General features: G+C 42.0%; 1 protein-coding gene across 2 annotated transcripts; it reads left to right on the forward strand.

Annotated features, from left to right (window-relative positions):
- The first annotated feature begins 909 nt into the window (after positions 1–909).
- A4GNT (alpha-1,4-N-acetylglucosaminyltransferase) lies at positions 910–12,128 on the forward strand. Of its 2 annotated transcripts, XM_005201887.5 has the most exons (3): positions 910–1,235; positions 2,955–3,392; positions 7,013–12,128. In XM_005201887.5, exons 2-3 carry the CDS (start codon positions 2,982–2,984, stop codon positions 7,625–7,627), a joined length of 1,026 nt encoding a protein of 341 aa, XP_005201944.1. In that variant the 5' UTR covers positions 910–1,235; positions 2,955–2,981; the 3' UTR covers positions 7,628–12,128. The 2 variants fall into 2 exon arrangements, with proteins under 2 accessions (XP_005201944.1, NP_001179713.1); NM_001192784.2 differs by lacking the exon at positions 910–1,235 and having other exon boundaries at positions 2,982–3,392; positions 7,013–7,627.
- The last annotated feature ends 2,257 nt before the right edge of the window (positions 12,129–14,385 follow it).

Raw genomic sequence — 14,385 nt, forward strand, 5'->3', positions numbered from 1 at the left:
CTTACCTGGAGAATCCTCATGGACAGAGGAGCCTGGTGGGCTACAGTCCATAGGGTCACAACAAGTTGGACGTGACTGAAACAACTTAGAACGCATAAAATTACACCTTTCAGGGGTGATGGGGAGCAGACCACAGGAGAGTCACACTGTCTGGGGAAATGTGGGGATTACCACATCAGTGGAGGGTGGTGACACTGACCTCATGAGACTGAGAGGAAGCCCAGGGACCTCTGGGCAAAGGCACCCTTCTCTTTGTGACCCCATGGACTGCAGCCTGCCAGGCTCCTCTGTCCATGGGGATTCTCCAGGCAAGAATACTGGAGTGGGTTGCCATGCCCTACTCCCGAGGTTCTTCCCAACCCAGGGATCAAACCAATGTCTCCTGCATTGCAGGCAGATTCCTTACCATCTGAGCCACCAGGGAAGCCCTTCCTGAAGCCACCATAACTGAAATCAGGGAATCAATTCTAGTTCCACATCACCAGGCCTTGGACTACTGGGGTTTGCATGTGTGAGCTCAGTTGCTCATCATGACTCTTGCAACCCCATGGACTGTAGCCCACCAGGCTCCTCTGTCCTTGGGATTCTTTAGGCAAGAATACTGGAGTGGGTTGTCATTTCCTCCTTTAGGGGATCTTTCTGGCTCAGGGATCACACCCTCATTTCTTGCATCTCCTGCATTGGCAGGCAGATTCTTAACCACTGAGCCATGTGGGGAGCCCTTGGGGTTTGTACACTACTTACCTATTTGTGAAGGTGGATTTTCTTTTCCTTTAACAAAACCTTTTGTTTGCAGAGCTTGGACAAACAGGGTTGTGTGTTGAAGAAATTTCCCAAGTCTCTGCCCATGATTTTGACTGAGGCCAAACTACTTGGGTGCACACTTTATTGGCTCCAAGACTATACTATGGATTCAGTTTTCCCCAGGTGAAATTGGTGCCTTGTAACACCCTGACAGGCCCACCAACAGGTAGGATTAGTGTGTGGGTCACCTGAAAAATCATGTGAACCCCTTGATCTGCAAGTCTCTGTGTTTGGGGCAGCTTAGTAAATAAAGGGAGGAGCTTCCTGGGAAGTTCTGGTGTTTAGCATTAATTTTCTGCCAATGATTTACTTCCCTTGGCACTGTTGAATTGAAGATTAGGTGGTCATTTATCAGAAAGTGCAGTAGGAAAAAACTTGTCGCTGCTGCTAAGGCCACGGGTATTGGCCAACTACAAGTTTCTGGCTAGAAGGTAAGCTCTGATTTATTGGATTTGTATTTTTTGAAAGAGTTACATGTAAAGCAAAAAACTAACTGCTAATGAATGAGATGTCTGCTCTCCTGGTGTTGGCTGGAGTTAGAGCTTATGTTGAAGGAGAGGGAGGTGCTGCAGGTATCCGCTCAGAGCCTAGGTTTTGGGGACAGGTAGACCCAAGTTAAAGTCATGGGTCTGCTAACTGTGTAATCTTGGCAAGTGATTTAACCTTCAGTTTGCTTCTTCTTAATTCTATTAGTTTTTCGGTAAGTTGTCTTGGATTTTCTCTGTAGGCAATCATATTTTCTACAACTAGTGATATTTTTGTCTCTTCCTTTCTAATATTCATAGTAGAAATTCTTTTATCTTGTTTCATTGCATTGGTTAGACTTAGCAGAATGATGGGGAAAATACCATTCATAATGGACATCCATACTACATTCCTGGTCTTAATGGGGAGGTTTCAAATGCTTCATATTAAGCACAATCACTGCTATATGTTCTGGTAGACACTGTCAGCTTAAGAAAGTTTCCTTGTGCTTTTAAAAAATCATAAATGGATATCAAATTTTATCTCGTTGTCAGCGTCTATTGAGCTAAAATGATCATACAGTTTTTCTTTTTTAATCTGTTAAAAGAATGCATTTCATTAATAGTTTTCCTACTAATTAATTATTTTCCTATTGCAAATCATCCTTAAATTTCTCAGGTAAAACCTAATCAATGCACCTTTCTTTTGAACATTGCTGGATTTGATTGGATCACATTTTATTTAGAATTTTAAAAACCAAAGCTTATTATTATTAAAGAAATGCAAACAAAAACCACAAAGACATATCACCTCACACCTGTCAGAATGGCTAGCATCAAAAAGTCTATAAATAACAAATGTTGGTGAGGAGGTACAGAATAGAGAACTCTCATGCAGGGTCCGTTGCAATGTAAATTGGTACAGCCTCTATGGAAAACAGTATGCAGATTCCTCAAAAAACTAAAAACAGAATTACCATATGATCTAGCAATTCTATTCCTTGGTATATAGCCAAAGAAAACAAAACCATGAATTTGAAAAGACACATGTACCCCAAAGTACATAGCAGTACTATTTACAGCAGGCAAGATATGGAAGCAACCCAAGTGCCGGTCAATAAATGAATGGATAAATATATATATATATATACACAATGGAATTATTACTCAGCCATACAAATAATGAAATTCTGCCATTTGCAGCAGTGTCAATGCACCTAGAGAATATTATGCTTAGTGAAACAAATCAGACAAATACTGTATGATATCACTAACATGGGGAATGTAAAAAGTAATATAAATGAATGCACATGCAACACTAAAACAGACCCAAAGAGAGAGAAAACAAACTAGCAGTGACCGAAGAGTAGAAGGAAGGGGTCAGGGGGAGACGGGGGAGGGGATTAACAAATATGAACTACCCTAGATATAAAATTGATAAGCAACAAGGATATATTGTCTTGCAAGGGAATTATAGTCATTACGTTGTAATATTTTTATTGGCATATAATCTATAAAAATACTGAATCACTATGCTGTACACCTGAAAGTAATCTGATATTATAAATCAACTATACTTCAATTAAAAAACTAAGCTTGAAAGTGATATTCATATATTATCTTCTTGTGTACTATATCTTATCAAGTTTTATGAATATAATTTTTAATGAATAGTGTTGATTTTAGGGAGCAGGCCAGGAGAGAGGGGTGGACATGCTGACGAAGCTCCAGTTCTCCCTGTCGGTCACCCTGCTGTTTGCCTGTGGCTTCCTCTACCAGTTCACCCTGAAACCCAGCTGCCTCATCTGCTACCTACCTTCCTACAAGTCCCATCAGGGGCTGGAAGCTCTCCTGGGTCGTGGGCACAGCATCGTGTTCCTAGAAACCTCGGAGAGAATGGAGCCAACCCCACTGGTCTCCTGTGCTGTGGAGTCAGCTGCAAAGGTTTACCCCGAGCAGCCTGTGCTGTTACTTATGAAAGGGCTCAATAATTCCATGCAACTGCCCCCAAACTCCACTTCCCCAGCCCTTTCCCTCCTCTCAGCAATTGACAACGTTTTCCTCTTCCCTTTGGATATGAAAAGCCTGTTTGAAGACACACCGTTGTTTTCGTGGTACACTCAAGTAAGTGTTTAGAGAACCTCAGAATCCCAGTGTTGGGAGGGACCATAGAAATTGGATCCAACCTACTCATTTTATAGATGGGTACACTGAGGATAGATGGGTGGGGAAGATCCCCTGGAGAAGGAATAACAATCCACTCCAGTACTCTTGCTTGGAGAATTCCATGGATGGAGGAGACTCGTAGGCTACAGTCCATGGGTTCGCAACGACTGAGCGACTTCACTTTCACACTGAGGATAAGATAGGCTGAGACAGGGTATCAAAGATAAGCAAGAACCCAGATCTTTTGACTCTTGCCTGGTCTTCTTTCTATAGTGTTGAGTCCCAATTCAAGGAAACAGGAGAGTCTTGATTTAAGCTTATCTCTACCCTGCTGCCTTTTACTTTCATTTTATTTCTTAGGATGTCTTGAGACTACTCTTAATTGAATGAGTTTCTGTATCTTTTCTAGGTGTATAGACCACTCATTTTTCACTGACAGTTTTAAACCCATCTATGTTAAACTTTTTTTGCACCTGAGGGGGGGGGAAATTAGGCAATATTGAACTAGAAAATGATTTAAATAGATAATTCATGAAAGATCAGGTGGGTGCAGCTATATAGGATTGTGTAATATTGAGAGATGATCAAGAAACTCCTGGGGTTCTTAGGACTTTTGTAATTTTGTGCGAAATCTCTCTTTACCTTTCCCTTTAAAGGACACTTGTGGTGGCATTTACGGCCCATGGTAATCCAGGCTAATTTCCTCGGCTCAAGGTCCTTAAGTTAATCACATCGGCAAAGACCCTTTTTCTAAAGGAGGTAATTGTAGGTTTCAGGAATTAGGACCATTGAGTGGCTGTTATCCAATCTACAGTATTTGTATAAAAAAAGAGAAAACTTCTGTCCCACACCCTCTCTCAGTCACCTAGGGACTGGGTGGGGTGTCCTGGATGGGGGACATGCTTGCATCTTGGGGGAGCTGGGCAGTGGCATTTTCTGCCCCAGTTAGCCACCATAGGATAGCTGGAGGCCAGCTGTAAGGATGACTGAGTGCGCCATCACCTGCTGATGATCACTGGACTCACTGCACTGATTTGAGCAACTGTAGCCCTTGAAGAGGAGAAGGCAATGGCACCCCACTCCAGTACTCTTGCTTGGAAAATTCCATGGACGGTGGAGCCTGGTAGGCTGCAGTCCATGGGGTCACTAAGAGTCGGACACGACTGAGTGACTTCACTTTCACTTTCATGCATTGGAGAAGGAAATGGCAACCCACTCCAGTGTTCTTGCCTGGAGAATCCCAAGGATGGCGGAGCCTGGTGGGCTGCTGTCTATGGGGTCGCACAGAGTCGGACACGACTGAAGCGACTTAGCAGCAGCAGCCCTTGAAGATGCCCAGAGATGAATACTGTGAACTTGGGGAGGGAATGAGCAACCAGAATCTGATTCCCCTTTCTGGTGCTCACCTCCAGGGAAAGTTTTATTTTACCTTGATGTCAGTCCAATGTCCACATCAAGGCAGGCTTCCTCCTCCTGGTTCTGTGTGGCTTCTGATATCTGGGTCTGTTCATTAATAATCACCAATTTACTAACAATCAACTTCAGTTATTTTTACTGAAAATAAGTGAGCCTCCAGAGTTAGACTGCCTGGGTTAAAATCCAACCTCTGCCTCTCTTACCTTGGACAAAGGATTGAACTTCTTGTTCCTTCCTTTCAATTTTTCACTTGAAAAACAGGAATAATCGTAGTATATAGGTACTATAAGATTTATTATTATTTTTTTTATATTTGGCTGGGATGGGTCTTGGTTGCTGTGCTTGGGCTTTCTCTAGTTGCAGCAAGCAGGTGGCTGCTCTCTAGTTGTGGTGTGCCAGCATATCATGGCAGTGGCTTCTCTAGCTGTAGAGCACGGGCTCCAGGGTGCATGGGCTCAGTAGTGGCGGTACATGGGCACAGGCTTAGTTGCCTCAACATGTGGGATCTTCCCATACCAGGGATCAAACCCATGTCCCCTGCACTGGCAGGCAGATTCCTAACCACTGGACCACCAGGGAAGCCAGGTACTATGATTTTTGAGGATTTGTGTAGATTAGAAATTATAACAGTTATTGATAAATTTTAGCTATTATTATGCATGAGATTTTTGGCAATTGTATACAATATAATGCTATTAATAGTTCAGGTGAGGATTTTGGCAGTCTTAGCTGACTTTCTTTTGTTTGGTTTTAGAGCAGAATTTTTAAAAAAAATGTTTATTTTGTCAAAAGCCAAGGGTCATGGTTTAATCTTTTAATCAACATGTTTAAATTTAGAAAAATCTATTTTGCTTTCTGTATTCAAAATCTTAGCATTCCACTTGGGAACACGGATATTTAATTTATAATGGTTTATTTCTATTCATTTCAAAGTCATTTTCTGTTCTGCTCACATTTTAGCATTTTTCAGTTGTCCTTGACTCCTCGGTCTCCAGCTCCATATCCAATTCATCAGCAAATCCTGACCAGCTTTATCGTTCCCATGTGCTCAGAATCTGACTACTTCCGTCATCTCCTTTATTGTCACCCTGGTCTACACCGTCATCGTCTCCTGCCTGGATTATTTCAACAGCTTCCAAATTTGCCTCTTTGCTCCTGCCCCCATCTATTTTCCATACCATAGCCAGGGTGACCCTTTTTAGACTAATTCAGGTCAAATCTCCTTTCTTCCAAACCTTCCAAATCATTTCGGTCTCTACCCCAGCATAGCATCTGCCCTCACTCCTGCCCTGCCCCTTCTCTGATCTTGTTTCCTATCCCTCTCTTTTCACTACTCTGCACTGCGGTTTTCCTGTTCCTATACACCATGAGTGTGTTCCTGCCCCAGGGCCCTTGCACTTACTGTTTCCTCTACCTAGAACCCTCCTCTCAGAGATACCAACATAGTTCATCCATTCGCTTCATCCAGGGTTCTGTCTGAACTGAAGATCGTGCTCCATCCTGTCCCCTTCATAACCCCCTTGCCTGACTTTCTTTCCAAGCCTTATGAAAACCCAACATATGATGTATTTATTTGTTTATTGTCTATATTCTGCCAGTAAAGATTTTTGTCTATTTGTTCACTTTTGTATCCTTAGCAGCTTAGAGCTGTGTGAATGGTAAGTAGGCCTTTGATGAATGTTATTAAATGAATTAATCAGTGGACGAAGGTATGGATTTTAAGATTCTTTTACCAACTTTTCAAAGAACATAGATATTAATATGTCCTATAGTTTCAGAGTTCATTTTTTCCTTTATCAGTTCTCAGCATTTTTAGGATGTACAAAAAATTCTTTCTTCACAGTTTCATATTTGTGGTTAATTTCTATCCTGCTGAAAGCGACTCATGAAATCCCTTCTGGGTTTCATCTTTCTACTGCTTTTATAAAAAAAACGATTTCATGAAATCTTTAGAAGCTGTTAAAAATCTTCCTATTGATACTACTGCTGTAAACTTTTCACTTAAAGGCAACTTTTTTGGGTTGGAGGTAATTTTGATAAATTTGCGACATTGGGCTTTTGGCAAATAGATTTTTGGGAGGTCGACTTGCTTCCTCCTTAGCTACCTGTGCCAGGCCTCCCCTTTCCCCTTTCTGGGGGCTGATTTGTACCTGCTCCTGCAGATCAACAGCAGTACCGAGAGATTCTGGCTGCATATCAGCTCAGATGCATCCCGCTTGGCCTTCATCTGGAAGTATGGCGGTGTCTACATGGACACAGATGTCATCTCCATCAGACCCATCCCTGAGGACAACTTTCTGGCTGCACAGAAATCTCGGTTCTCAAGTAATGGGGTGTTTGGATTCCTCCCCCACCACCCTTTCCTGTGGCAGTGCATGGAAAACTTTGTGGAAAATTATAATCCAAATATTTGGGGCCACCAGGGTCCCGAATTGATGACAAGGCTTTTGAGAGTATGGTGCAAACTCAGAGACTTCCAGGAGGTGAGTGACCTCAAGTGTTTAAACTTCTCCTTCCTACACCCCCAAAGATTTTACCCCATCTCTTTTCGAGCCTGGCGGCGCTACTATGAAGTCTGGGATACGGAACCGAGCTTCAACAATTCCTATGCCCTGCATCTGTGGAACCACATGAACCAGGAAGGGAAGGCTGTGGTCAGAGGAAGCAATACACTGGTGGAACATCTCTACCGTAAGCACTGTCCCAAGACTTACAGGGACCTTCTTCAAGGTCCAGAGGGGTCAGTGACTAGGGAGCAGAGTCCAGGTAACAAATAAGCCAATGCTGGGCTGTTGGTGCAACACTGCGGATTTAGCCACTTCCTAGAGTGCCAGGTTTTCACCTGATCTCCACTTCCCTGGAGTGCAGAGGCTCATCCACATATCACTTACAGTCACAATTTTCCATGTTGTTTCACCAAAAAACCATTAGAACTAAAAAATGAATTCAGTAAGGCGACAAAATCAATACACAAAAATTAGCTACATTTCTAACCACTAATAATGAACCATCAGAAAGAAAAAGAAAACAATTCTATTTACATTTGCATCAAAAAGAACAAAACACCTAGGAATAAATTTAACCAAGGATGTGAAAGGCCTGCATATTGAAAACTTTAGGACACTGATGAAGAAACTGAAGAAGATACAATGAAACAGAAAGATATCATATGCTCATGAAGGATGAATATTGTTAAAATGTCCATTCTACCCAAAGCAATGTGCACACTGAAAGCAGTTTATACCAAAATTCCAGTGGCATTTTTTTCAGAAATAGAGCAAAGAATCCTGATATTTATGTGGAACAACAAAGGACCAGGAATAGCCAAAGCTATCCTCAAAAAGGAGAACAGGTTGGAGGTATCTTGCTCCTTGACTTCAAACTGTATTTCGAAGCTGCAGTAACCAGAACAATTGTGAGGTCAAAGACAGACCCACAGGCCAGAGGACCAGAATAGAGAGCCCAGAAATAAACCTACATGGATGTGGTCAGTTTATTTATAGCCAAAGGGTCAAGAACATACAGCCGGGCAAGTGCAATCCCCTCAGTAAACAATGCAAGGAAAACTAGACTCCATACTAAAGAATGACACTGGACACAGTATACATTGCACATACCACGGGCTAGAAACCTACACTTTTCCATGTCAAGATCTTCCTTTCCTGGGTCCTCTGAAGATGGACTCCCCCCAACCACCACCAACCTTCAACTCCCAGCAGTCAGTTGCTCACAAGAAGTTTCTCCCCTCCTTCCCTCACTTCACTTTTCCCTCACCGTTTTCTCCCCATGGGACCTCCTGGGGCTTGTCCTGAGAAAACTGTTCCTATCTGCATGGACACAGTGTCATGTTGTCCTCAAATTGAAACCTCATCAGGTCCTCAGAAGACCGAGCACTGACAGCGCTGACCTGTGGTATGTGGAAGTGAAACCCGTACTGGTGCTGAAGGAGGCTGAGCTCCGCAACAGAGCGAGATGAAACCTCTCGCGAGCCCCCGCTTACTGCTCCCTGCAGGCAGTGGCGGAATTGCAGGCCCTGCTTGTCAGTTGGGATGGGTGGACTGTGTCTACAATAGAAATCCCGAAGACCATTGGTATATAAAATATAGAAGTTTGTCTCTCATGTAAAAGTAGTCTGAAGGTAGGCAGATCAGGGTGGGTATGGTCACTGCAGTCATCAGGGACCCTGGCTTCTTGGATCTTTCTGCTTACCATCCTTAGCATCCACAGCCCATGGTTCATATGGTCTCCAGCCCATCATTTCTGCGTTTCAGGCAGCAGGATGAAGGAAAGAGGAAAGGTGCACTTTCCTTATTTTATAAATGCTTCCTGCAACTTACCATATAACATTTAACCTTACATCTCAGTGACCAGTATGTAGCTGCAAGAGAGGCTGGGACATTTAAGGAGGAAGAAAAGTGGGTGTTATGATAGGTGGCTGACAGTTTTACTACATGTTAAATTTACTTCTGTAAGATTAATTATAGAGTCCGATAGAGCATTAAATTTACTTCTGTAAAATTAATTACAGAATCTGATAGAGCAGGGGTCCCCAAACTCTGGGCTGTGGACAGGTATCTCCTGTCAAATCATTGGTGAAATTAGATTGAAGTACACTTGAATCTTCTGAAACCATCCCCCTCCCCCCAACCCCTGGTTCAAGGAAGAATCGTCTTCCATAAAATCTGTCCTTGGTGACATATAGGTTGAGGACAGCTGTGTTAGAGAATTGGCTGGGGAAAAAAGAGGCTTGATTCCTACCCTTTAATTTGATACTCATTAAAGCATTCAGTCAGTAATGTTAATTCTGTCTCTCTGTGTGCCAAGCACTGATGTAGATGCTGAAGATTCAGCTGGATCAAGCAGACAAGGTCCTAAGTCAGCTTGGACTGCAATAACAAAGTACTATAGACGGAGTGGTTAAACAACACAAATGTATTTGTCACAGTTCTGGATGCTGGGAAGCCCAAGATCAGGGTGCCAGCGTGGCTGAGCTCTATTAAAGATCCTCTTCCAAGTGGCAGATAGCAGATTTCTTGTTAAATCCTCGCATGGTGGAAAGAGGCAAGCGAGATCTCTGGGGTCCCTTTTATAAGGGAACTAATCCCATCCATGAGTGTTCTGCCCTCATGACCCAATTACCTCCCAAAGGTCCCACTTCCTAATATGATCACTTTGAGGTAGTAGGATTTCAACATATGAATTTTGGGGGGATCACATTCAGTCCATTGGAGGTCCCCAGTACTTAAATCTAATGACTGGCCATATCCCCTCTGGGATAGTCTCCTCTGCTCCTTAGGGTGCCTGCTATTCCCTTTTCTACTCCAGTTGTCTTAAAAAAGCAAATCACTCACTCAAATTTTAAAAACAGCTTCCCCTTCTACAGTCACATAAAAATTTACTTCCTCTTCCTAGGAGGTATGAGAATTAATATTTCTTCCACAAATAGTCATCAATCAAGATTTTCTAGAAAATTGTTTTGATAGTTTGCTTTTAAGGAAAGCATAAATTTATGTTTTTCTCCAGATATGAAGTGATGATGCTTTTCAAACTACATCTACCCATCCCCTTTCATTCTGATATTTCCCTCTTTGAGAATCACTGCTCTGACTGTCCTGCTAAAAAATAATCACAAGTCATGTCTCCTGCCCTAGCTTTGTTTATTCCCAGCTAACTGCTCTGGATTCTTAGGTCCAGTCTGATGCTAGAGTGAGACTTTGAGACTTGCTGCTACTCACTGTGGCGGTCCTCTGACCAGTGTCCCCAAAGTCCCTGCTGGGTTTCAGCTCACCTGCGTGTCTCCATAGGCGTGTCTCCTAGCACTAGCCGTTTGAGGGTGGAGCAGGGTCACACACTGAACCTAATTTCCGCATCTGGAGAATGCATGGCAAATGCATGACTAATGTTCCCAATCACTAGGGTTTTGAAAAGTTTGATTAGAAATATTTTCAATATTTCAAAAATATATGAACTGTTTTATATGATGGGATCAAATAGGTCAAGCTGAATGTTACATTTCTTTATGCTGGGCTGTGATTATATGAATTCACTGTAGCAATACTGATAATTCGACGGTTATAGAGAGTTTTACCTGGCAGCAAGATGTTTTTGATTGATAACACGTCAGGCAGAAATTAATAATGTATTACTTAATAAATGCAGTTTGTTTAGTGGAAAAGAATATTTCAAAACTTGGCAGCGATGGGAAAAATGCATAGACTAAAAGGTATGTAATTAAAAAATAAGTACTAGAGATGTAACGTACAACGTGATGATTACAGCTAACACTGCTGTGTAAAACACAGGAAAGATGTTAAGAGAGTAAATACTGGAGTTTGCATCACAAGGAGAAACATTGTTTCCTTTTTTCTTTTTATTGTATCTATATGAGAAGACGGATTTTAGTTGAAACCACTGTGGTTGTCATTTCACAATATATGTAAACCATGCTGTATACCTGAAACTTATAGAGTGATAAATAACAATTACTTCTCAATAAAGCTGGAAAGAAAACATAGTGGTGAGGAGGGTACTGGGCAAAATAAAAAGAGTAATGAGCCATCAGAAATGTGGATTCCAGATGACCCTGGGTTCCTTCTGGCCTTTGGTGAACATATGCCACACGTTTACATCATGATACAGTTTGAAATTAGGTCATGCGAAGGCAATGGCACCCCACTCCAGTGCTCTTGCCTGGAAAATCCAGTGCATGGGGTCGCTGAGGTTCGGACACGACTGAGCAACTTCACTTTCACTTTTCACTTTCATGCGGTGGAGAAGGAAATGGCAACCCATTCCAGTGTTCTTGGCTGGAGAATCCCAGGGACGGGGGAGCCTGGTGGGCTGCCATCTATGGGGTTGCACAGAGTTGGACACAACTGAAGCGACTTAGCAGCAGCAGCAGCAGTGTTTCCCCCATGTTAACTTTTCTTTTTTCAAACCTGACACTCATTCTTAGAATTTCAAATGATAAGATTGCATGGAATAAAAGATGAAAGTCCCTCTTGTACTACTGTCAAGTTTGGTATGTCTCTCACTTTTCTCTGAATATATGTCCATGCTATTTGTAAGTAGTTTTGGCCATAGTCTTCCCAGTATCCCCCACTATCAGCTTATCTGCCCTAACTCTTCTCTCCAGGATCTCCATGATGCAGCAACTAACGTGTGAAGACTTGCCCCAGAGGGCTAATGACTGTGTGAGCATAATGGTTAAATATTTTGAATATCACCCCTGAATTTCTTATATGTATAATTAAAAAACATAAATGGATTCATATAATACATAGTATTATGTTAGTTGTTTTTTAATTTAACACTGCATATGTCTTGGACACCTTTTTTCATTAACAAAATATATTCTTCATAAGGGCTGCAGAGTGTTTTATTGTAGGATATATCATAATCTATTTACTTAAAACCCAGCTGGTGGACATTTAAGATGATTCTAATTTTAATCATACAAATGGTACTGTAGTTCTGATTACCACATTTTTAAGACTTTAAAATTTGGTATGTGCTGTCAAATTGTTTTCAAAAAGGCTGTTTGAAATTTCTCATTTCCCCATCCTTCACCAGTGCCAACATTCTACTTAATTTTAGCCAATATGATTGTTTAAAAATGTATCTAGTTATTTTACTTTTGGTGAAGTTGAGTTTCATATGTTTAACTGGTATGTTTTCTTATTCTATGACTTGCCTAATCTTTTGTTCACTTTTCTATGGGATTGCTTTTCTATTTCTTATTGATTTTTAACTGGTCTTTGTATATCATGGACACAAACATTTTATTATTTTGTTGCACTTTTTTTTTCAATCTGTCTCAGCCCGCCCCAACTAGTGTTTGTTTCTAGACTCAGAGAGTGGGTCCTGGTTAAACTGATCCTGCATCTCATTCTGCAATAGAGGAGAGAGTTTTCCTGAGAAAAGAGGTTTTTCTCTAAGCGCACAGACTTCTTCAAAGTAATCTTTTTCAGGGAATGGGTTAGAGAGTAGGTAAGAGGTTCCCCCTCAGTTCCAGCCAGTTCTTGATATGTGAGTGCAGGCTTTTTGGTGCCAGATTCTCAAAGTTTTCAAGAAGAAACTAGTAAACCAGGTTTTTATGTAAAATGTCCTTCTAACTATATGCCTGTCTATATACATTGATACAGTGAGAACCCAACAGTACACCTTTGACCTCAAATCACTGCTGGGACCATCAATGGTCAGCAGCCCAGCCCTGGGAGACCTGTCCCCCACACACCAGAAGCCCTTTCAAAAATTGGGATCTGGAACCCAGCTGGCTTCCAAAGTGTGATGCCAGCAGTTGACGGCAGAGGGCACTCCAACTGTGGACTGTTGTATCCATTAGACAATAATTTCCATTCCTTCCTTCCCCTAGCCCTGGCAATCACCATACTACTTTCTGTTTCTATGAATTTGACTATTCTAGGTACATTACATAAATGGAATCATATCATCTATGTCCTTTTGTGCCTGACATTTCATTTAGCATAATGTTTTCATGATTCACTCGTGTTAGCATGTATCAGAATTTCATTCCTTTTTAAGGACTTATATATATGTGTGTGTGTGCATATATGAATGTATATATAACATTTTGTTTTCTGTTCGTTAATGGACACTCCGGTTATTTCCACCTTTTAGCTATTGTGAATAATGTTTTTATGAACATGGGTGTACAAATATCTTTTTGAGTCTCTGCTTTTAATTCTTTAGTGTATATACACAGAAGTAGAATTGCTGAATCGTATGGTAACTCCGTGTTTAATTTTTTGAGAAGTCATCATTTTCTTTTCCACAATGGCTATGCCACTTTACACTTTCACAGCAGTGTACAGGGGTTCTAATTTCTCCACATTATTGCCAATACTTTTCTCCATGCAGTTTTGTTTTGAATATCCCCTCATACAGCTTAGTAGCTGGGGTGGGAAGAAGGCTTAAAGGGGGGAAGAAAAAAAACAAACCCAGAAATTCGAGTCTCAGTAAAACAACAAATGGCTATAGGAAGGTGTCAAAGACCGTTACCCAAAAAGAGCTTTTTATGGTCCTGGATTTCCCAACTGGATTCCCGGGGCTGACCAGATGGTTGGGGGTTGCGGGGAAAGTGGTGGCCATCTGAACAGACCTGGGATTTACTCAAAGGACTAGCATGGGTTCGGATCAGAAACCAAGTGGCTGCGTGCGTGCCAAGTCGCTTCAGTCGTGTCCGACTCTTTGCGACCCCATGGACTGCAGCCCCCTTCCCAGGCTCCTCTGTCCATGGGATTCTCCAGCCAAGAATACTGGAGTGGATTGCCATTTCCTTCTCCATCAGAAAACAAGAAGGTCCCTTTACTTTGGTACTGGTGGACCCCAGCATTCAGCAGGTCGTGTGTGTGTGTGTGTGTGTGTGTGTGTGTGTGTGTGTGTGTGTGTGTAGACGGGAGAGAGTCCCTGCTTCTCAGCAAGGCCTGGGAGCCACTCACTAGGATCCTGGATTGGGTGTAGGGGGGGTGTGTGTGTGTGTGTGTGTGTGTGTGTGTGTGTGTGTGTGTGTGTG

This window comes from Bos taurus, chromosome 1, assembly GCF_002263795.3.
Source record: "Bos taurus isolate L1 Dominette 01449 registration number 42190680 breed Hereford chromosome 1, ARS-UCD2.0, whole genome shotgun sequence".
In the NCBI taxonomy this organism is placed as follows: Eukaryota; Metazoa; Chordata; class Mammalia; order Artiodactyla; family Bovidae; genus Bos; species Bos taurus.